Source organism: Neoarius graeffei, chromosome 25 (genome assembly GCF_027579695.1).
Source record: "Neoarius graeffei isolate fNeoGra1 chromosome 25, fNeoGra1.pri, whole genome shotgun sequence".
In the NCBI taxonomy this organism is placed as follows: domain Eukaryota; kingdom Metazoa; phylum Chordata; class Actinopteri; order Siluriformes; family Ariidae; genus Neoarius; species Neoarius graeffei.
In genome coordinates, this window is record NC_083593.1 from 17509268 (window position 1) to 17533773 (window position 24506).

General features: G+C 41.2%; 1 protein-coding gene across 2 annotated transcripts in view; it reads right to left on the reverse strand.

Moving 5' to 3' along the window:
• Window positions 1-21728, reverse strand: part of cct8 (chaperonin containing TCP1, subunit 8 (theta)) — a 42320-nt gene extending 20592 nt beyond the window's left edge. Inside the window, exons 1-4 of one of the 2 annotated variants that reach the window (XM_060908237.1) lie at window positions 21572-21727; window positions 12345-12435; window positions 12178-12257; window positions 4255-4404 (exon numbers count right to left, since the gene is read on the reverse strand). In XM_060908237.1, coding sequence (XP_060764220.1) covers window positions 4255-4404; window positions 12178-12257; window positions 12345-12435; window positions 21572-21631 — 381 coding nt within the window. In that variant the 5' untranslated portion in view covers window positions 21632-21727. Of the gene's footprint in view, window positions 1-4254; window positions 4405-12177; window positions 12258-12344; window positions 12436-21571 lie in introns of both variants that reach the window. The other variant, XM_060908236.1, reaches the window with a different exon arrangement.
• Between the last annotated feature and the right edge of the window lie 2778 nt (window positions 21729-24506).

Below are 24506 nucleotides of genomic sequence, written 5' to 3' on the forward strand. Positions count from 1 at the left end.
GCCACATATTAAGCGTGTGCCGTGTGTGTTAATCGATGTATTTATCGGCAGGACGGAAAATACCGATGAATTCCGAATCATATCGTGTACGAGTCAGGCTGTCGGTTTTTTCACTACTGCGCATGCATATAACGCATCTCGTTGAATATCGCGGTAATCACGTTACCAAATTCAATAGATGTGGCCACATTATCGCCCATTTAAACACGCGTTTTTGTTGTTGTTTACATCTACATCTGCCAAAGCTACGTTGCGATGTGGAATTTTCTGAAAGGTGTACAGAAACCGCCAGAGACGGGGACAAAGCGACCTCGGTCTGAAGAGGAGAAATAGGCCGCCGATAAAGCGTACAAGAAGGAGAAACGACAAAGGACTTATAAGCAAACGTGGGAGCAGGGTAGGCCTTGGCTGCGATACGATTTTTATGGAATAATTTTTTTCAAGTTGATTCCTAGTCAATATGAAGCTCCTAATGCTTTCTCTCTCATAAATAGTTAAATACAGAAAGCATGTTGGACATATTTTGGGTGCTATAGTCATGATAGGAAGTAGATTTGTTTTCAATACTCATACACCAAGTTGCCAAGTTTTCCAATATATTATTATTTGTTGATATTATATTATGGTCCTCTGTGTTGTTCTCATTTATGTATTTAACAACAATATCAAAATACTCGGGTCTTGAAATAAATGCACATTAGTCATGAACAATGGTAACTACTCTCTTTTGGGTTATTTTTGACAGAAGTAAAATTCATACACGAACAAATTTTGGCGAGTTGATTTTCTGCTTGGCGAGTTACTTTGGAAGGTAACTAGTCCGGCTGGCCGGTGAAAAAAATATATGAATTTCTAGGCCTGGTAATAAGCAGTTTACATAAATAGTGTAAGCAGTCTACATATTTTATTGCCACATTTTCTGCATATAGGCCGATCTAATTTGGTTTACAGACTCGAGAAGACTCCGCAGAGTATTACATATGGCCGCTCCAGACAATATAGTAATGATACCTTATGCTTTTATATCTTTTAGGGATTGGCGAAAAATCACCATTTTTAAAGTAATTATTCAAGAGTTACATCAACAAAGTTCTAACAAAACTAGTCCAATCCCCTCAGCGATCCGGCTGCGTTATTGTTTACGAAATTCTAGGGAAGCCGAGTACAGCAGGTGCGTGTGTAAAAATAAACACGTCACAATATCTAATTATAGATTATTCGATTCTGAATTAATTGAAATAGCGATCAAACACCTAAAAAAATAAAATAAAATCTCTGGTGAACCTTCATTTCATTCGGACATTTATTGTATTTTTTTTTTTGTATGGTTCACATTAGCACATTCTCGTTAAAAATATTTCGTGGGAATTTTACGACAGTGCCACACTCTTATGGTTTCTTTTCATTCACAACGTGATCGTCACCCTGACTGTGCCCAACTTGGTTTCTTACGGTTTCATTTCTTTAAATTAGTTTATATTTCAAGTTTTAGCGGATTAATCAAGATGCAAATTTATTTCCTTAGGAAGGTTTGAATTTGGGGGAATCCAACTCTTAAAACTACAGATCAGGTAATGGGTTTTAACACCTGTAACATCCCAAGAGGCTGCATCTTGGAGGGGCGCTATACTCCACGCAGATGGCTCTAACCACTGGCAGCTATAATGGTGCATTCATGTGCTATGGGAATTATGGTAAATACCAAACGCCGACATGGAAAGCACACATGAACTTGTGGTATTTTCCACTGGGCAACTCGTAGAAAATTTTGATCAGGGCTTTGAACCGGTTCAAGGAACGAAAACCGGGAACTTTTTCTATTTCACATGGAACAGAAACGAAACCAGAAACTTTATTATTTTTTATGCTCCGGAACAGAAACGCTTATTAAAAATAATGGTAACCGGTTAATACCGGTTTTTATTTCGTTCCTCAAAGTTTCTGTAGCCTACAAATAAAAAAAAGTCATTCTTCTCCTGCGCAAGTTTCTATGACCTGCTGGGGTTCACTTCCTGTGTGACGTTCGCTGACTGAATGGAGAGAGCGGGAGGGTGGACTACTATCACGTCTCCACATCTTAAATAAGAGGTAAATATTGCAGTCTATCGTTATTCAAAAACGTCAGTTTCAAACACGATATCAATATATTTGTCCACGTTAATGAGAGGCTCGCGAACATATGACGTTAACCTCTGTTAGCCTATCAATGCATAGGGCCTGACTAGCCTTTGGTAACACACTAAACGAATTATCTTTCATTTTTGGCACTTTTTCTGTTTGTGTAGATGGGAAGACATACCGAGAATCCAAATCGCCAACATTTGAAATAATAATTGTTTTGAATTATTTCTTGTCTTATTTAATGAAGGTTGTAATAGAATTAGCCTACATTTGGCTTAAGCCGGATGAGACAGAGACATAATTTTATAGCCATTTGTTAAACAGCTGACAGGGAACGTAATTAACCGTTCCGGGAACTAGATTTTTTTGTTCTAACCGGTTTGGGAACGTCTATTTAATGGTGGAACCCAAAACCGGAAACGTTAAAATTCCGTTTCTGTTCGGAACGAACCAATAGGAAAAAAATTCTGGTTCAAAGCCCTGATTTTGATAGATTTAGATTTAGACGAGTTGCCGAGATGAGATGAACTTTAACCTTTTCAACATGGCGGCGAGCGGTACAAGACACTTGAATGATAAGCATTGTACGTTACTAAAAAGTTTTGTTTGTTTTTTTTACTAGTACTAGTGGGTAGTTTTTGGTGTCTATGCAATGTTGCGGCATTAACAAGTGTAATATAATATGTTAGAAATCCGTTTCCTTTAAAAACGTGTTATGGTTTGTTTTTACCTATCCAGAGCAGACACTATTGCTAACGATAGCTAACTAACTATTGCTAACTAGCAGTCCGCGTCCTTTGTCAACAACAACAAAAGCATGTGAACACAACACACTGGTAAATACCACTTCCCAACTGGAAAATATCATCTTCCCACAGCACATGAACGCGGCGGCACGGTGGTGTAGTGGTTAGCGCTGTCGCCTCACAGCAAGAAGGTCCGGGTTCGAGCCCAGCGGCCGGCGAGGGCCTTTCTGTGCGGAGTTTGCATGTTCTCCCCGTGTCCGCGTGGGTTTCCTCCGGGTGCTCCGGTTTCCCCCACAGTCCAAAGACATGCAGGTTAGGTTAACTGGTGACTCTAAATTGACCGTAGGTGTGAATGTGAGTGTGAATGGTTGTCTGTGTCTATGTGTCAGCCCTGTGATGACCTGGCGACTTGTCCAGGGTGTACCCCGCCTTTCACCCGTAGTCAGCTGGGATAGGCTCCAGCTTGCCTGCGACCCTGTAGAACAGGATAAAGCGGCTACAGATAATGAGATAAGATGAGCACATGAACGCAGCATAACTCCATCTGGTGGTGGAGTTAGGAACTTCACCCCTCAGCACACAACACGGCAGCACACCTGTGGCCAATGAGGGCCTAATGAGTAAGAGGGCTTTGTGAGAACTCAAAACTGTCAGTGTGAAGGTGGAGGAGAGAGGTTCATGGACTCTCCTGCTGGGCGGAATATTCATCGAAATGCTTATCTGGAATTCTTACCTGAGGGATTTTTCACTGAAATACTTGCCTGTGTTATGAACGCCTGCTACTGGACCGCCACCGGGCTGAAGACTACAGGGATTGTTGACTGGACTCCAAGTAAGGCAGAAGATTTTGTTTGTTCCGTGAAAAGGATATTAGACTGAAGGAAACCTGCCAATAATTTTGTTGTTCTAAAGCCAGAGACATTGAGTTTGACTTTTGGGAATCCATCTTCGTTTGAACATTGGACTTTGAGATACCTTTTCTGTTTAATCTCCTGGCATAACATTAAAAATCTTGATTTATTCTAACCTTTGTGTCCTTGCACTGATTTGAAGGGTCCCGCTGAGAGCCAGCCAACCTCTCGTGATGTCACACACCACATGCACCATAATGGGAGATCGGATCGGATTTGTTTGTTACAATTAAAGTTCAAGTTTTATTGAAACATTTAAAAAAAAAAAAATCATTAAAGCATAATCATCATAACTATGCCTGCTTTATACTTTATTAATCACTTCCCTTTCATTAAGTTAGTATACATAGTAATAGAAAGGTTATGGTCAGGACAAGTGAATTATAAAGTTGATGTTGAACCCTGTATGCACTGTCAATTGCATCTATATCATTTTATTTATATAATCACGACAAAGTTAATATAAATTCCTTCACCTCTGAGACAGACAGCCCCATTCGGAGCAGCTCCTCTGCCAGCTCTAGCAGAGCACCAGCAAACACCAGGACAAAGTTGGTCCCATCCCCGACTTCCTGCTCCTGCATGTGGGACGCCATAACAATCATCTTAGCGGCTGGGTGTTGGACCTAGAAGAGAGACAATATTTAAGGCGTTATGTTGTATATTAGAGAACTGATGATAGCATTAGTGCTAGACACAGCAGGTGCCTCTCACTTCTTTAACTGGGTCTCCTTGTCTTTTTTTTCTATTTGTCTTGCCTCCCTCAGAGGAAGGATGCATGAACAAGGCAATGAGGACAGATACAGTAGAGAACAAACGCATTTCACCAAATGAATGTATTCTTGCTGCCTGAGAGCACTTTAAAAGCATATACGCAGAGCCATGGCCTCGCTTTTGTTTATAAATGCCTTGAGACCTCAAGAATGGCACAGGAATAGTTTTAAGCATTAACAATAAATCTAATATAGTAATTTTTATGATTAAAGTGATTTATATCGGTAGCGGACTGAATGAATGACCTTGACGTCTGTAACGTCACCGCAGGAAGTCTATCGGTCTCATTGCCATTTCCGCTATACTAAAACACAGAGCTGACTGCAACTCCGAGCCTCTATTTTGAGCTAATTTATCGCCATGCCATGTAGATGTGTTTTTGGCCGGTGCAGCAACACGACAGAAGCTGGATTTACGTTGCATTCATGGCCCAAGAATGTTCAAACTGCAAAAATTTGGACGCATTTTGTGAGAAGTTCACGGGCACACTGGGCGCCTACGAAGCGTTCTCTCTAAGGTATTAGGCAGAGACCCGTCCACCCGTAAATTTGACGGGCAATTGCCGATTTCAACGGGCAAGTATACACACAGACGGATACTGAAACGGACGATAATGCCGAAAATTTTCGCACATGAATACTCCCACATGTCATCCGATAAATCCAGTTATGTTCCGCCCACACACGGACTGGCCATCGGGAGTAGCGGGAGTTTTCCCGGTGGGCTGGTGGTTCAGCGTGGGCCGGCGGAGAAAAAAAAAAAACAGTTGCGCGCTGGCCTTTAATATGATAAGCAATGTTAACAGTTTCTTTAACAAACTGTTAACATTGCTTATTACAGTTGCGCGCTGGCCTTTAATATGATAAGCAATGTTAACAGTTTGTTAAAGAAACTGTTAACATTGCTTATCATATTAAAGGCCAGCGCGCAACTGTTTTTTTTTTTTTTTCTCCGCTGGCCCACACTGAACCACCAGCCCACTGGGAAAACTCCCGCTACTCCCGATGGCCAGTCCGTGTGTGGTTCCGCCATCATTTACAAATCGTAAGAAACACAGTTTAATACGAAAAATACTGAAAACTTGAAATGAAAAATCAGAATATTTCATCGTTTCCGCCATTTTGGCCCGCACTGAATCTTGTAACATGCGGACTGAATAAATCGCGAATTCTGATTGGTCGAAAATTGCCAAACACCCTGCGTTGTAGTTTCCTCTTTCTTGGCGGGAGAACCGCATTTTTTTTTGCTGACTCACTCTTCTGGATCAAGATGAATCCCAACAAACGCCCCAAATTGAATGTGACAAAAACTGATTCGTTTTTCCACAAAAAGACAGAAAAGGTATGTGTGATACATTGATTAACAAGGGGGTTTCATTGGGGTATGGTAAAATAGAATACTGTTGGTTTTTTTTTTTTATTAAATACTGTAACTAGATCAAAAGATTATATACAATTCATTGTTGTTTATTTTCTTTTCACTTTTGTTACCAAATCAAACACCATACATACATCTGATACATTCAGGAGTGAAACTGAAAAAAATACAAAGTAAAAATATGCAATATTTCTGATCAAAAATTACACGCCATTTCACCCTGAAAATGTCCTAGAATGCAGGAAATGAAGTCTAAATTTCAAAAATTTTCTGGGGGGGCATGCCCCCAGACCCCCCTAGAGGGACTTCGCGCCTGCGGCGCTCGTCTTCGCACCTGCGGCGCTTATCAGGATTATATAAAATATTATTTTTGACTGGTAAATTTCTTTTTCTGCCTAATACCCTAGTTCTCTCCTCTGCACATTTTACTGAGGGCTCACACAAAACCTCTGATCTGTTGAGGAGCGTTGGCTATAAGCCCGTATTGAAAGAGGGTGCAGTACCAACAATTAAAGAAAAAGAAAACTACAAGAAAAGGAAAAGTATTTATTTATTTTTTTAAAAGGAAAGTGAGTTCAGTTGCACCAGTCCTCCCGGAGTGAGCCGAGGGTTGTTGCTAAAACCCGGGATGGAATGGGACAGGACATATTGCTTGGGCAGTGACCTCCCTGCAGTTGTTGCTAAAACAGGTGACATCCCAGGTTTTAGTAATTACCTGAGCCGAGCAGTAATGGCGGAGTACACAGTATGAAGAAAAGTGAATGAGTGGCGCAGCCGTCTTATTTCTAAACTGGATGTTGCTGCCATCTCTCTCTTACATGGAAGAAGCGAATGAACAGAGAACTGAACAACTGAAAGTCAGATTGTTTCAAAAACAAATCAGCCTTCAAGAAGCGAGAACATAGACGGGTAAGCTCCGAGTCTCGTTTGGATTAAAAAAGTTGTTGACCTGCATTTAGATTAATACATGTAGCTTGTATTGTGTGTTCAAGTTACCGGTATAAGATTATTTAATTTGCTTCAGAATGTGATTCTCAGTTCATCTGATTATTTAATTAGCCTTTTACGCTTTATCACTGAAAATGCATGTACATGTATGTTGCATAAGTTATAACACCCATCCTGATTTAGAGAGTCAACCCACAATCAATGAAGTCAAATCAGTCTTAGTTGAGCAAGTCAGTAACGGTATTTCTTACTTTCACTGTAAATTTTTATTTATATGACTTTGGTCTATAGCTGTCAAAGGCCTCGGCCTTAAAACCGGTTACCACTGTGATGTCACGCACTCAGGGCGAGCTGGCTCAGCGGGGCAGCTCGAATACCAACTTTGTGGTCGATTTTAACTCTTAAAAATATACATTTTAAATTCCCATTTATGCAGCATACAAGACTCAAGGATGGAGATACTATCCACTCATTTATTTAAAAATAAAGGCTCTGCGTATCTCCTTTAAAGCTCATAGGCAACGGTTTTAATTTTATGCACATTTGAAACTTTATATGTTACAAAAAAAACCTGTAATTTTTTTCTGGTCCCAAGAAGTATTGTTAATAAGTAATAATTTAAATAAGTTAGCACGGATCGTGGCGAATTTCTGTTCGGCTATTTCTGTGACCACTCAGTGCGTGACGTCATTTAAGCCAAACAAACCGCTTGAGTTGAGTCCACTTCCGTTTACTTTGCCATTCGGCTTGAGTGCAGACGTACGTTCAGGAATTTCCAAAGAAAAACCCCATGCCTTTATTATTGTGCAGTGAACTGTAACAACGGGACCGGCTCAGGAAGAAGTTTTTACCTTTTTCCGAGAGAGGAGAAGAGGCAGAGAGAGAGTGGATTGTGCGTGTGAAACAAAATCAAGCAGTCAAAGAAGAAACGGAGCAGCAACGCTCAGGCAAAAAGGAGAAGATTGGAGGTAAACATCTTTACTTTTGCTTGTACAACCCCGATTCCAAAAAAGTTGGGACAAAGTACAAATTGTAAATAAAACGGAATGCAATGATGTGGAAGTTTCAAAATTCCATATTTTATTCAAATAGAACATAGATGACATATCAAATGTTTAAACTGAGAAAATGTATCATTTAAAGAGAAAAAATCAGGTGACTTAAAATTTCATGACAACAACACAAAGTTGGGACAAGGCCATGTTTACCACTGTGAGACATCCCCTTTTCTCTTTACAACAGTCTGTAAACGTCTGGGGACTGAGGAGACAAGTTGCTCAAGTTTAGGAATAGGAATGTTAACCCATTCTTGTCTAATGTAGGATTCTAGTTGCTCAACTGTCTTAGGTCTTTTTTTTGTTGTATCTTCCGTTTTATGATGCGCCAAATGTTTCCTATGGGTGAAAGATCTGGACTGCAGGCTGGCCAGTTCAGTACCCGGACCCTTCTTCTACGCAGCCATGATGCTGTAATTGATGCAGTATGTGGTTTGGCATTGTCATGTTGGAAAATGCAAGGTCTTCCCTGAAAGAGACGTCGTCTGGATGGGAGCATATGTTGCTCTAGAACCTGGATATACCTTTCAGCATTGATGGTGTCTTTCCAGATGTGTAAGCTGCCCATGCCACACGCACTACTGCAACCCCATACCATCAGAGATGCAGGCTTCTGAACTGAGCGCTGATAACAACTTGGGTCGTCCTTCTCCTCTTTAGTCCGAATGACACGGCGTCCCTGATTTCCATAAAGAACTTCAAATTTTGATTCGTCTGACCACAGAACAGTTTTCCACTTTGCCACAGTCCATTTTAAATGAGCCTCGGCCCAGAGAAGACGTCTGCGCTTCTGGATCGTGTTTAGATACGGCTTCTTCTTTGAACTATAGAGTTTTAGCTGGCAACGGCGGATGGCACGGTGAATCGTGTTCACAGATAATGTTCTCTGGAAATATTCCTGAGCCCATTTTGTGATTTCCAATACAGAAGCATGCCTGTATGTGATGCAGTGCCGTCTAAGGGCCCGAAGATCACGGGCACCCAGTATGGTTTTCCGGCCTTGACCCTTACGCACAGAGATTCTTCCATATTCTCTGAATCTTTTGATGATATTATGCACTGTAGATGATATGTTCAAACTCTTTGCAATTTTACACTGTCGAACTCCTTTCTGATATTGCTCCACTATTTGTCGGCGCAGAATTAGGGGGATTGGTGATCCTCTTCCCATCTTTACTTCTGAGAGCCGCTGCCACTCCAAGATGCTCTTTTTATACCCAGTCATGTTAATGACCTATTGCCAATTGACCTAATGAGTTGCAATTTGGTCCTCCAGCTGTTCCTTTTTTGTCCCTTTAACTTTTCCAGCCTCTTATTGCCCCGTCCCAACTTTTTTGAGATGTGTTGCTGTCATGAAATTTCAAATGAGCCAATATTTGGCATGAAATTTCAAAATGTCTCACTTTCGACATTTGATATGTTGTCTATGTTCTATTGTGAATACAATATCAGTTTTTGAGATTTGTAAATTATTGCATTCCGTTTTTATTTACAATTCGTACTTTGTCCCAACTTTTTTGGAATCGGGGTTATAATTGACAAGTCAAGAATCCTGAGGGATCCTGTACAATCATTGTGGAAATGAGACAAAGGGATATTTCCTCACTTAGAGTCGGCTACAAATAGTATAATGCTGTGGATGGCAGGCTAATGTGGCCTACCGGCGCACTGTCCAGTAATCGTTCCCTATATCCACTAGGGAGGGCGGTTTAATTATTCTTCAAAAGGGCTCTTATTTAGTATTACAACGAAAGTAGGAATTTATCATAATTACCAGGATAAATCGTTTGAGCGCGAGTCTTGTTGAGGTCCGGGGTCACCGTCATCAGAGTCAGCCGAGTCGCTGTCTGATTCCGAGGCCGTGCGGTCAAACCAGTGAGCCACATTCACCGATTGCTTCGCAACGGCCATAGGTTCATACATATATGGTTTCACCTCTTGATATTTAATTTGGAGAGTTCCTACTTCAAAATCGCTATCAGACATTTTACACAACCGCTCATGACCAAAGTCCGTACATGTGTGCTCGGTTCGCAGGTAAACACAGAGCTGCTCCCAGTCTGTTTGGCTTAAATGACGTCATGATGACGGTCCCCTGGCGGTGAAAGTGCGCACAAGTGAGATGTAAACAAACCTTCGGAAATTAGGCAAAACAGTATATTTTAACCGTTTTATTCAATTTAAGGGTAAAAATTACCGTATTTTCTGGACTATAAGCCGCTACTTTTTTCCTAGGTTTTGAACCATGCGGCTTATACAAAGGTGCGGCTATTCTGTGGATTTTTCTTCCACCGCTAGGGGCGCTCTAACCGGAAGTAGAATCAAAAATAAGATAGACGAAAAATCAATGCAAAGAAGAATTAGCAGATCTTTAGCAGATAGAACACGCACGACAAATTACTAACTGGTAATTATTTTCAAATCCAGCGAAGATGATTAAAGTGACTTGTGGTTTCAAACACAGGAGAAATGAAGGTAAATAAATACCGGTTATTTTCTCTTGGTTCTGTTCCGTTTTAATCAGCAAAGTTGCTGCCGTGTTAAAAGGCACTGTTCGGAAAGAATCTGTTCAGGTACATACATGTACATTTACAGTACAAAATCGTTCTGTATATGCAGTAAATATCTAATTTTTCAACATAGATATCTGCGGCTTATAGCCCGGTGCGGCTTGTATATCTTTTTTTAAATTTTTTTTTTAAAATAGAGCGGATGCGGCTTATATACAGGTGCGCTCTATAGTCCAGAAAATACGGTAAACACTAGGAAAATTGAATTCACTTTTTGGGTCATTCTTCTAGACAAAGTTGATATTCTATATTTCACCTCCAACCATTGCCTATGACCTTTAAGGAGACTTTAGTGAACTGGCTTAATGAGGTTTTCCCAGCTGTGTTAAAGCTAAACGGCCTTTCAATTTCATAAAATCAGTGAAACTTAGTTCCCTCTGAAATGTGGTCATTGAGATGTTTATTTCTGTAATGTCTCCAAAAAAAAAAATCCAGGCCATTCTGTGGCTGGGAAGTTCTTCAATTTGAGGGGATTCCCGAGCAAATAATGTGCATAAAATCGCTTGCTTCGCGCAGTCAAGCAGACAGAGGAAGTCCATGTGTGCATGCGCAGGTTTACCACCTTCTTCTTGGTTTTACTGGCATCCACAGTGTTGCATTACTGCCATCTACAGGTTTACCTTGATCGTGCACTGACAGTTCCATCATTCTGTCGCTAAACGAACAGCTGATCACACCGAGGTGCTCGCTGAACGCTGATATTTATTAGTTTGGTCCTGCGTTTCCTTTCCTTCGCAACATAACATCTTTCCTTCTCACTTTGTGTTACTGTAGTCGCTCTTTCACGTTCTCCATTTTCCTTTCCTGTTTCAAATTTGTATCCCACGATGCCTTGTGCGAATAGGAAAGCCCACCACGTCATGCATGACATAGTATCTTGTATTGCGTCATGGTGAAGCAGGAAAAAATAGCAGAGAGAGAATTTCAGGCCACATGGCCCTAAATTCATTAACTGTTCTATTTTTAAAAAACTAATAAAATTGGAAGTCTGTGATTCGAATTCAGTAGCATTCAGTCCACTAAACAAAAATAACTGGGTGTCGGGGAAAATTCTTTTCATGACCTACACTTGAAAAATCTTGAAAGGCAGTCTAGCTTTAACTGTATAACAGATCTGACGAGACAGTATAGTGCCATTTAGTTACACACTAAATAAATCCTGAATTAAACATTACTGCATGTGTACATGGATGTTTCAGCTTCAACACGATGTTACACATCACCTGACCTCCATTTGTAAAAGCAAGGCATGCTAATTACCTCACATGCAAAGATTATTTATATCCCCTGTTTAATTAATAAAAGATTATTCATTTCTAATTTATGGTGGCTATTACTATGTAATTAGTTTTTTGGGAGAGTTGGAAAATTCATGTTGAAGGAGTACATCGCAAACTGAGACAAATAATAATAATAATAATAACTTAAAAAAAAATATCTGCAAAGGAAACACCTATGAATCTATGAAACTCGATAAGTTTCCCATCTCCTCAGTTCCTCTGAGCACGTTTAAATGCTGGTACATCCTTAAAGAAAGCAGACTTTTTCCAACCACGACAGAATTTCCAGATCGTAAAACACAGGTTGGACGATCGGTGAATCAAAGCGGCATCGACTCGAATTTTGCGACGCATCCTGCATTTCCTAGGAGCACATTCACATCATCCAGACTCACCTCAAGCTCTCTCAGAATGGTGGCGGCATCATTGGTGACCAGGAGTTTCTCCAAATGGTTGATGACCATTTTGTTCATGCCTGGCAAAATATATAATAGTCATTAAGAACAATAAATACAATTTGGATTAATATGCAAAATCCTGAAGCAGGGTAACAGTCACCGACCGTTGGGTCCGTATGCCGTTCTTGTTGTCTGTGCCAGTTCCTTACATGCCTGGATATTTCGAAAGACGGCCTCCTCGAGACCTGAATAATGCTGAATAGCAGAGAACATGAAGATTTACAAAGCAGGTCACATTCCAAATCACAAAGCCATTAAAAGTATGACTGGGTGATATGATATTGATAATAGTAACAATAAAAATGGGTACCCTGTGGGTCCATTTGGCTGCTGCTTATAAATAAAATTGTTTTCTGATCCCATGTCCATACAGCAAATATCGCTTATATACATGTTATCAGTTATACTCGCCTCATCTCTTGAAAGCATGACCAAGCTGTGATCAGCATCAGGGCTCGCAGTGTTTTGGTTACCAATTTTGTTGACTGTTTTGTTCAAAATACAGCACTGTGAACTAGATCTATTTTCAAAATAGTAACAAAGCACCTGTTCATGAATTGTCTTTAAAGAATATACGCTACGTTCACACTGCAAGGCTTAATGCTCAATTCCGATTTTTTTGTGAAATCCAATTTTTTTGTGAGGTCGTTCACATTAACAGATATATACGACTTGTATGTGATCCTCAGTATGAACGAAAAGCGACCTAAAAGTGTTCCGCATGCGCATTGCAGGATACGACGACGTCACACGCAGTGAGCATGGCCAGTGTTTACGGAAGTAAAACCGCCCGGTTGCGGTATGACCCATCCAATCTAGCTTGAATAGCTGTATCCCCCCAAATGGAAATCAGCTCCCTAACCTCTGCGTCCTTCCATTGAGAAGATTCAGAACCTTCACAGCCCGAAGCGTCCCTCGCATTGATGTCATGCGCAGGGGCGCAGATACGTTTTTTGAACTGGGGGGGACAAAAAACTGGGGGGGACAAAGCTGCCAGCAAACCAACCCCAACATGCCTGTCAAACTTCTTGTGGGTTACCATAGCAACCAAGCTCGAGCTCGCAACCTGTGCAGTCTGCGCAGCTCAACCAACCGAATATCAATCTTTGTTTTATGTGAGTTGTTGCAACTATGTATACACTGCTGTGCACCTCAATAAACCGAATGGTAATTAGTCTTTTGATTTTTCCGTGAGGTTTGCCTTATGCAAAGAAAGACAGCATAGACGTTTTTTCCTCCCTATAAGTGGGGGGGACCGAACGAAGTGAATTGAAATCTGGGTGGGACGAATCCCACCCGTCCCACCCTCTATCTGCGCCCGTGATTATGCGCCATGTTGTTGTAACTTTTTTTGAGAGACCTGCCGCCTACTTCAGCGCAGAATAGTGACGTTTGTGGCTTGTTGATGACGTGTAAGTCGGATGAATGCGACCTGGTGGTTCAGACTGAAGTCGCATATGAAAAGAGCGGATAGGAATCGGAATTAGCACCACATATCCAAACGGCCTGGGTCGGATTTGAAAAAATCGGATCTATGTCGTTCATACTGTCAATAAAAGATTGGATACAGGTCACATATGGGCGAAAAGATCGGATTTGAGTCACTTCAGCCTGCAGTGTGAAAGTAGCCTCATTTAGTACTAACGAGCACATTTTGTTTCACAAGTGTAGTGTAAGGACTAAATTATAAAAAAATAAAATAAAAAAAGGCGAATAGCAGAAGTTTGTCAGCTTTTTGATAAATCTGCCAGAAAACTTTATTTAAAAAAAAAAAACCTTACGAAACCTTTCAGAAGGATCAAACAAAAGCTGCGATAATCAAAACGGTAAATTCTCTTAAAATAAGAAGCTTACTTGATATCGAATCAGTAGCCTTGGTGAACCACAAGGTGAATTTCGTTTCTTTTTATCTGCCGATTATCTATTGATACTACGAAGTTATAACGAGGTTTCTCTTTTTACGTTTCTGGTTCCGAAGTTTATCGAACTTGATCAGGATAAGTGCTGATTGGTTACGAAGTTTCGCTATTTTTACAACACGATGACATCGTGGCTTCACCATTCGTTCTTGTGTACCTTTGATAACGTAAGATCAACTGTTCGTATCGCGAGATCATGATTCGCCGTTCTGGTGATTGTAATTCGTATGCGTAGTGCGCTATTGTGACACACATTCTTACAACATGATGACACAGTGGCTACTGCCTCGCTTCGCCTCTATGAGGCAGTAACCACAAATTACTACTGCTGCTGCTGCTAATATTATTATAAATCATGTCAATACACTTCTGAGATGTCAGATATTGTGAGATCTTTTTATTCAATAAATAGACAGAGTAAGCAGCAGACCTGGTGTTAAAATTTTGTACTTAATCCCAACATTGCGCAATGTTACTTTTTTTTAAATAAATATATTTTAAATAGGGCGGCACGGTGGTGTAGTGGTTAGCGCTGTCGCCTCACAGCAAGAAGGTCCGGGTTCGAGCCCCGTGGCTGGCGAGGGCCTTTCTGTGCGGAGTTTGCATGTTCTCCCCGTGGGTTTCCTCCGGGTGCTCCGGTTTCCCCCACAGTCCAAAGACATGCAGGTTAGGTTAACTGGTGACTCTAATGGGCCTTTTCCACTACCCTTTTTCAGCTCACTTCAGCCCAACACGGCTTGCGTTTCAACTACCTCAGAGCAGCACGACTGAGCTCACTTCAGCCATACTCAGCACCCAAAACTCACACAGTTTTGGAGTGGGGCTGAAGTGAGCCCAACCGAGCCGAGTGGGGCTAGGGGCGTGAGGAGACACTCCCCTGTGCACTGATTGGTGAGGAGGAGTGTCCTCACATGCCCACACACGCCCCGCGAGCACGCTGGGATCTGTAAACCCGGAAGAAGAAGAATTACGACAAAGAAGATGATCAGAAAACTAGAAGATGGAAGACAACAAGCCACAGCACCAAGATCAGCAACACTAATGACTCCATGTCCTCCGTGTTTATTGTTTACTATCCGGGTCGTGAGACTACCACTTAAAAGGTCACTGATGTCACTGTTTGCGCCGCCTAACAACATCACGTGACGTCCACCCACTTTCGCTAACTCCACCCAATGTGTCCACCCACGTCCAGCCAGCACGGTTCAGCGTGGTTGTAGTCGAAATGCAACTCCAACAGCCCCACTCAGCCCAACTCAGCACCGCACGGCTCAGCCGCGTTGGTAGTGGAAAAGCCCCTAATATTGACCGTAGGTGTGAATGGTTGTCTGTGTCAGCCCTGTGATGACCTGGTGACTTGTCCAGGGTGTACCCCGCCTTTCTCCCATAGTCAGCTGGGATAGGCTCCAGCTTGCCTGCGACCCTGTAGAGCAGGATAAAGCGGCTAGAGATAAAATGAGACTACTGAGAAATTGTTACCAAAACTCTGTCGTGATACATCTAGTAGATCATAGAAATGTACGAGAATTGTGATATGTCGTTTTTGTCATATTGCCCAGCCCTAAAGCACAAACTCCAGGGAATGTAGTGGGTCCATTAGAACTAAAACCTCACGCCATCAGGCCAGCTTTTCCCCCCCCATTACAGCTTGCCTCATCAATAAGGTCAGAGACCCCCCTGACTCGAACCTCACACTTTCAATCCGTGACATTAGTGCACTTCGTCTCTGCACTGCGATTTCGCACATTTCATAGTCATGTCATACATCATCTATGCATTCAGGCTCACGCTGTACAGCTTGGCTATTTATTTATGTAACCCACTGCGCGCACACACTCTCACGTTCATGTCATGACTTCACCACCTTCATCCCGTGATCTGTTTTTGTACATTCCAGGACATACTGTACAGCTTGGACTTCAAAACAACCCAACCCTTAAATATATCCACTTTTCATATTTGTACATTATACAGTCTTTATTCTGTTTATATAGCTACTTTTGTCTTTTTTATTCTCTCACCTATTCAAGCACCAATCACTGAAGCAAATTCCTTGTATGTGAGAACAGACCTGGCAATAAACACAGTTCTGATTCTGACGTTCTCATGTTTGGTTAAAAATGAGCATGTGAATAAATACAGCGGCGGCTACAGTTAGACACCTTTTCAGATTTACATATTTATTTTTTACAAAAGGCAAGTTTCAGTTACAACAGTTATTGGTTATTTAATCTAAACGCGTGTTTGAGAAGTCACGCGAGGTGTCGATAATAGTGATCACGCTCACCGGTGTCCACCATTATCGACACCCTGTGGAATTAAGTGACATTTACAACTGTTATGCAGCGATCTTTGTGTAACATTGTTGAAGTCGAGGAAGTACTTTTTTTTTTTTTAAAGTGCTGTGATTTTTCTAAATTTTTTTTTTCTGATTCATAACAGAATGGAATGTTTATAAAGTATTTGGAATCCTATTGCAATAAATAGAATTAGAATAGACCCAAATTCCTAGCATAAAAAAATTACATGTTTGAAATTCAGATTTTTCTATTCCAGTCAAATTATTTTTTTTGCAGTTTGTTGTAAATATCTACCACTTATTTTTTTCGCAGTGCGGTTTCCATCAAATCCTGCACTCTGATTGGCTGGCGAGTGGGTCCGTATCCTATGGTACGGACCCCGGTTACGGACCTCTGGCGACTCGCTCGTTCACAACAAACTTGGTAGCATTTTTTTTTTTTGTCAACTTTTTTTTATAAGCTTTATTTATAAGATTATCAAAAATCTTATAAATTTTTGCCAGCATTTCTCAGGAGAATAGCATTAATTTTACATCACGGATAGCGATAACGACAATGTTCACAGCGAAAGCGAGTTTTACTACCCTGAGGAAGAAGAAAGAAAATAAAACATTTCAGGAGAAAGCTAAAAACCTCTAACTGTTGCTAACGCCGAGCAAAAACATGGCTGAATCCCGAATGACTCAATTTTGTATAAATAGGGGACTACATGGGCGGCAAAATGTAGCTTTTTTTTTTTTTCCCCCCTGCCATGGAAGTGCACTAGTATACCGAGGAGGAAGCAATTTGCATTACAGCCGTGAATGAGGATTCAAAATGGTGGCTCGCCTCGGTTTTCCCTTTCGGGCGCTCTCGTTTTCTGTTAGAATTTGGTAAAGAAAAAAAAAATATATTATTTACCAGCTTAAGGTCGGGCCGTATGGTGAAATACCGTGAACTCGGCCTTAAATACTGACCTCGGCCCAGAGGGCCTCGCTCAGTGCTTTCAAGACCTCGGTCACGGTATTTCATGATATGGACCTCCCAGCTGGTAAATAACATGCACACTATTTTTTATATATATATATATATATATATATATATATATATATATATATATATATATATATATATATATATATAAATAAAAGTTCGAGGAATGACATGCAACCTTTGACCTGGATTTTCATGTGGTTACAATATCAATTGCCTGTTGACATTTATTGGTAAACTACAAAAGTCAAAATTAATACAAACAACAAATGATTAACAAAATGTGATGTTCGAAAATACTTAAAGTGGAACAAATTAGAATTACTTCATTTATGTAAACACAGACATTGATATTTATATAAAAAGATATTTTGTACTAAATACAAGTCTATGCAAAACAAATTTTAAATAAAAACTTGTTAACTTAATACCACATACCTTTTTTTTTTTATAATCAATCATCTGGATTAAGGATGGCGAAAACTAAAAAAAAATCTTGACCGAGCCTCATTAGCCGATTAAAGTCGATTAACCTATGAGTTTAAACAGGGATGCAAACAGCACGCCTTTTTCACGGCTCGTGCAGATCCGATTTTTTTTTTTGGGGGGGGGTTGGAGTGTCTGAATAATTTCATCAGAGTAAATTCTGTATTAAAATTACTACATAAGCAAATGCCGTTACAGTCCATGAAAAAGCCGTGAAAAAGTCGGCATCTGCGCCTTTAGTTTGTGTGGAGAGATATGATCTGCAGTAACATGCATCGTTGGCTACAGAGCGAAACATACTTTCAGAATGCACTGGCCAAGGCAGGACTAAACTCCATGTGCCTTCTAACAGAGGTGGAAAAACCCGGGTGCGGAAAGTAAAAACCCTGCCACATTTTTGCTCCAGCCAATTCAATGAACCAGCTGATCCTAATTACCACATCCCCTAAGCCAGGTTGATGAGCTAATTGGTGAAATCACCTGTGTTGAGAGCACAGGCAGAAGGAAAACCTAAGCAGGACTTTTACTTTGTCAATCCAGTTTTTCCACCTCTGCCTTCTAATAATAATAAAAAAAAAAAAAATAGTAATTTGTAAGCTAAAAAGCCTGTCTCTACACTTTTTTCTTTCGCCGAGTGGCAGCCAATGTTGCCAGATATTGCTGACGTTTTCCAGCCCAAAATATGTTCAAAAACCGCCCAATCTGGCAACACTGGTGGCAGCTGTGTTCAACTGGGGCAGGACATGACTGAATGGGTGCTTCTGATTTGTCAGCTGTCTTTAACTGGGGCGGGAGATGACTGAATGGGTGTTTGATTTGTCAGCTGTCGTCCTTACACCGCATGGCATGCGTTTACAAACACAGAAATCCAGGTTCTCTGCTCCAAAATCAGCAGCTTCAAAACGATTTTTTTTTTCACCGACAACCAAAAAAAAAAAATTAACCGGTTAACGTTGATTCGGTCAACCACCAGTCAAACGGTCATCGGTTAACATCCCTAATCTGGATGTCTAACTGTGGACAAAGGTGTCACGTGATATGATACTAAGTAATCAGGAATCAATTCTTTTTTTTCCAGTGGAAGTTTGAGTAATTATTCATGCACCATTTACATACTTAAAGTCTTTTCTACTTTTGCAACGGCCAAAAGATCGTTAAGGTGTCTAATTGTAGCCACCGCTCGAGGCGGGCCGGCTCTGTGGTCGGCGTGAAGCTGGACTGTCTGGTGACGGTGGCAGAGAAGAGGTCTATGGACAAACTATTGAACATCATGGATGATGTCAGTCACCCTCTGCACACCGTCATCAGCAACCAGAGGAGCCTGTTCAGTGACAGAATGCTCCTTCCCAAGTGCAGGACGAAGAGACTCAAGAACTCCTTTGTCGCTCATGCCAGCAGACTGTACAACTCCTCTCTGGTGGGGAGGAGGGGTAACAGGAGGACAGGAAGGAGCAGTAGCCTAGCCTAACAATAAGCAATACCCGACAATGTGCAATATAAAGTGCGATATGGGTTGTTTTACAATCAGGGTACAAAGTTTGTGTCACAGGGGTCCAAAATTTAAATTGATTCAAACTCATTCTTGTACCAGTTTTTAAGTGAAGGACAAGTTAAAGAACAGATTTCAGGTAATTTTTTGACGTGTGTATGGTAGTTGTGTGTAATCTGCTATAAGATAAAGAAGACTAAGTGTAGCTTTAAGCAGGGCTGGGAGAAACAAATGAAGTGATTCTCGGAGAGGACTTTTTTTTTTGACAATTCAGAATCCACTACTTCCATAGTGCTTTTAAATATAAGGCTGTAAGCTTTGTGTTAGTTGTCTCTAATATTTATGTCCCAATATCTTGACCACATTTTAGGATGAAAATAATCATTTTAGATATGTTATTTTATATTGAAAAATTAGCTGTCTCGGAGAGGACTTTTTTTTTTTGACACAATTACATACTAATTTGATCAAAATAGTCTGAAAACTTACTGGCATTCAACATTAAAACTTAACTATGTTTCCAATGATATGGAACCAAATATGTGTTTTCTGGTATAAAGAATGATTTAAGTGCATTCCTTTTGGAGCTACCTGTGGTCAAAAAAAAGCACTTTTTCTAAATGACACGAGTAATTTTGCTAAATATGACATATTGCCATACATTCACCAAAAATAACATTACCACCTAATTTTTTTTGCATGGTAAATAGAGCTATCACAGGGCTACAATAAACAACCAAGTTTATTTAGTCAAGCCTTTTGATATTGAAGATAAGTGTTAAATGTGATTTTTAGCTTGCGTACCGACTGTAAAACAACCCTTATCTCTCCTGCTGCCCCCTTCCTCTCTTCCCCATATCTTATTCTTTGTATTGTATATGTAAATACTTTATTTGAATTTATCCAGAAGTTTTTCTCTATTTATCTGTAATGATGCTACTGGAATCTTAATTTCCCAAAGGGATCAATAAAGTTTTATCTAATCTAACCTAATAATAATAGTTTGTATGGGTATGGAACTCATGCACATACCCTTTAAACATGTCCACTTTTCAAATTTGTAATATATTTCAGATTCTTCTGTTTCTTATTCCATGTACACTACCGTTCAAATGTTTGGGGTCACCCAGACAATTTTGTGTTTTCCATGAAAAGTCACACTTTTATTTACCACCATAAGTTGTAAAATGAATAGAAAATATAGTCAAGACATTTTTCTGGCCATTTTGAGCATTTAATCGACCCCACAAATGTGATGCTCCAGAAACTCAATCTGCTCAAAGGAAGGTCAGTTTTATAGCTTCTCTAAAGAGCTCAACTGTTTTCAGCTGTGCTAACATGATTGTACAAGGGTTTTCTAATCCTCCATTAGCCTTCTGAGGCAATGAGCAAACACATTGTACCATTAGAACACTGGAGTGAGAGTTGCTGGAAATGGGCCTCTATACACCTATGGAGATATTGCACCAAAAACCAGACATTTGCAGCTAGAATAGTCATTTACCACATTAGCAATGTATAGAGTGGATTTCTGATTAGTTTATAGTGATCATTGAAAAGAACAGTGCTTTTCTTTCAAAAATAAGGACATTTCAAAGTGACCCCAAACTTTTGAACGGTAGTGAATATAGCTATTTTTTGTCTTTGCTAAATTCTTCTATATTAACTATTCAAGCACCAATCAGAAAAGCAAATTCCTTGTATGTGAGAATGGACTTAATTCTTATTCCAATAATAAAGAATATTTTACCTAGCACACGGAAAATGGTTGCATTAGTGTGCACATTATTTGACAATGAGACTGGATTATTGATTAGCATTACTGTCAGGCTAAGCTGCTAGCTAGCAGGCTAACTAACTAGTTCACCGGCAGATGCACATGCTGAAGTAACAACCAAGCTAGCGTCATAAAAAGCATGTTTTTTTTTTAAATAAAGACTTTATTGCCCTTGACTAAAAGAAAACACTGCGTCAATGAATTACTAATATCTTACACGTGGTCTGTGTAATTTGCTAAATAATTATCGCACTCTCAGTAACCATGACTGTGAAGCCCGTGTTCTAGAAACCTCCACCCACATGATTCAGGCGAACCCGCTAGCTACTTAGCCATTAAGAACAGAACGCTATATCACTAAGAAACTTTTAATCTTAATTATTCTTACCTTCGCTCCATCCTTTAACATTTGAGCAAAGCCAGGTGCTTTAGGGACATGAAGGGCCATTTTTGAGCGTCTGAACAGCCCCAATAAGAGAATAATCCGGACTGGATGCTGCGAGGAGCCGCTACACAAGCTAAAGCACGCAGCTAAGAAAGGACTGGGAGAGAGTCGATACCAGAATCATCGATCATCCTCTTCACAGGCCACATAAAAGATCAACGACTGAGTCGAACGCTGGCACTGACGTCACAGTACTAGTCCTGTCCTAGAGCTGCGGCGACAATTATCAAGGGCACTGAAGGCAATTTTTCTCATCTTTATCCTGTTCTACAGGGTTGCAGGCAAGCTGGAGCCTATCCCAGCTGACTACGGGCGAAAGGCGGGGTACACCTTGGACAAGTCGCCAGGTCATCACAGGGCTGACGCATATGGCCCTTTTCCACTACCCTTTTTCAGCTCACTTCAGCTCGCTTCAGCCCGACACGGCTCGCGTTTCGACTACCAAAAACCAGCACGACTCAGCTCGCTTCAGCCCTGCTTAGCCCCTAAAACTCGCACCGTTTTGGAGTAGGGCTGAAGCGAGCCAAACCGTGCCGAGTGAGGCCGGGGGCGTGAGGAGACACTCCCCTGTGCACTGATTGGTGAGGAGGAATGTCCTCACATGCCCACACACGCCCCGCGAGCGCACTGGGATCTGTAAACACCGCAAACCCGGAAGAAGAAGAATTACGAGAATTTCTGAAGCCTTATGCGCCTCGCCTCATCTATACGCTCTTGCCAGTATCTGTTGGCGTTGTCGGTGACAACAAGCCACAGCACCAAGACCAGCAACACTAACGACTCCATGTCCTCCATGTTTATTGTTTACTCTCCGGGTCGTGAGACTACCGCTTAAAAGATCACTGATGTCACTGTTTGCGCTGCTTAACGACATCACCTGACGTCCACCCACTTTCGCTAACTCCACCCAATGTGTCCACCCACTTCCAGCCAGCACGGTTCAGCGCGGTTGTAGTCGAAATGCAACTCCAACAGCCCCGCTCAGCCCGACTCAGCACGGCACGGCTCAGCCCAACTCAGCCGCGTTTGTAGTGGAAAAGCGGCAATAGACACAGACAACCATTCACACCCTCATTCACACCTACGGTCAATTTAGAGTCACCAGTTAACCTAACCTGCATGTCTTTGGACTGTGGGGGGAACCGGAGCACCCGGAGGAAACCCATGTGGACACGGGGAGAACATGCAAACTCCGCACAGAAAGGCCCTCGCCAGCCATGGGGCTCGAACCCGGACCTTCTTGCTGTGAGGAGACAGCGCTAACCACTACACCACTGTGCCGCCGCAATTTTTTTTATCAAAATTCTATTTCTCATTTTACATACATGTCAACCCCTCATGGCTCTCACCTGTTCTCCCTGGTAAAGAAATCCATAATTTCCATACTAAATCCAGAGTAATATTTCATGCATAATAAAAATGCATCAGATCTTACCTAATGTCAGATACAACCTTTGTTGGCTTTTGCGTGAAGAAATTAATTGACGGCTGTCTCTTTTTCTGGTTTGCATTCTTCACATGCATTTGAGATTTCATGTGTTCCCTCACATCGTAAATTCCAGAGGCAAACACTTTCACGTCTCTACAACAAATTGTGCAGTTGACATACTCAGCACCCATTTTGGAAGCGATAATTATTCCATTGAATGTTTCTGTCCATTCGGGAAGAAAGCGACCTCCAGTTTTAGATGTTTTGAGTTTTTTTCTTCGGTGGTGCCAACATCTTGACCTGTCTATTGTTACGCTACATGTGCTGTTATTTCCCGCTTGGTGTGCAGGAAAATCACAATTGCGCATGCTCAGACATTCGGAATGGCTTGTTGGTACTAGCGGAAGTACCAGTTGAGTAATTCTAAATGTAGAAAATGGCGGCTCCTGTGCATTTTCGTATTTCATGACGATTTTTTTGATGGTCTCATCTCATCTCATTATCTCTAGCTGCTTTATCCTTCTACAGGGTCGCAAGCAAGCTGGAACCTATCCCAGCTGACTACGGGCGAAAGGCGGGGTACACCCTGGACAAGTCGCCAGGTCATCACAGGGCTGACACATAGACACAGACAACCATTCACACTCACATTCACACCTACGGTCAATTTAGAGTCACCAGTTAACCTAACCTGCATGTCTTTGGACTGTGGGGGAAACCGGAGCACCCGGAGGAAACCCACGCGGACACGGGGAGAACATGCAAACTCCACACAGAAAGGCCCTTGTCGGCCCCGGGGCTCGAACCCAGGACCTTCTTGCTGTGAGGCGACAGCGCTAACCACTACACCACCGTGCCGCCTTTTTTGATGGTAATAAATCAAAATAATTTTAAGGTGAAAATGTAGAAAAATCCGTAGTTGAATACCACTACGCCCATACCATTTTTAAAATGCCAAAATCCATAGGGAATACGGGAAATCCGTAGGGGTTGACATGTATGATTTTATTAAATATAGGAATGCATTTTTGATCGCTATTTTGTCACTGCTATAGCAAGTTATGAGTGTTTTGAAATATGCTTTGTAATATATCAGTCCGTATGTCAAAGCAATGGCCGTAAACAAGCTTCGTCGAGACCTGTGCAAGACATCGTAGGACGGAAGTAAAACGTACAGCGGAAATCAAAGCGACCGACATCTGCCAACATTGTCAAAAGACATGCTGATGTGATCAAGCCGGAAGTTGTTTGTTTTGATAGCAATCAGGAAAGTGTGAAAAAAGTAAGCAGTAATCGTCATTTAAACTTGTTTTTGTGCAATATTTCATTTGGAAAACAAACAGTTTTCAAAATGGCGGCACTGACACCTGGCTGACACTTGACGTTTCGAAGTCTTGCACAAGTCTCGTGAAGATCGCACGGATAAGTGACGCCTGCCATGAACCAAAC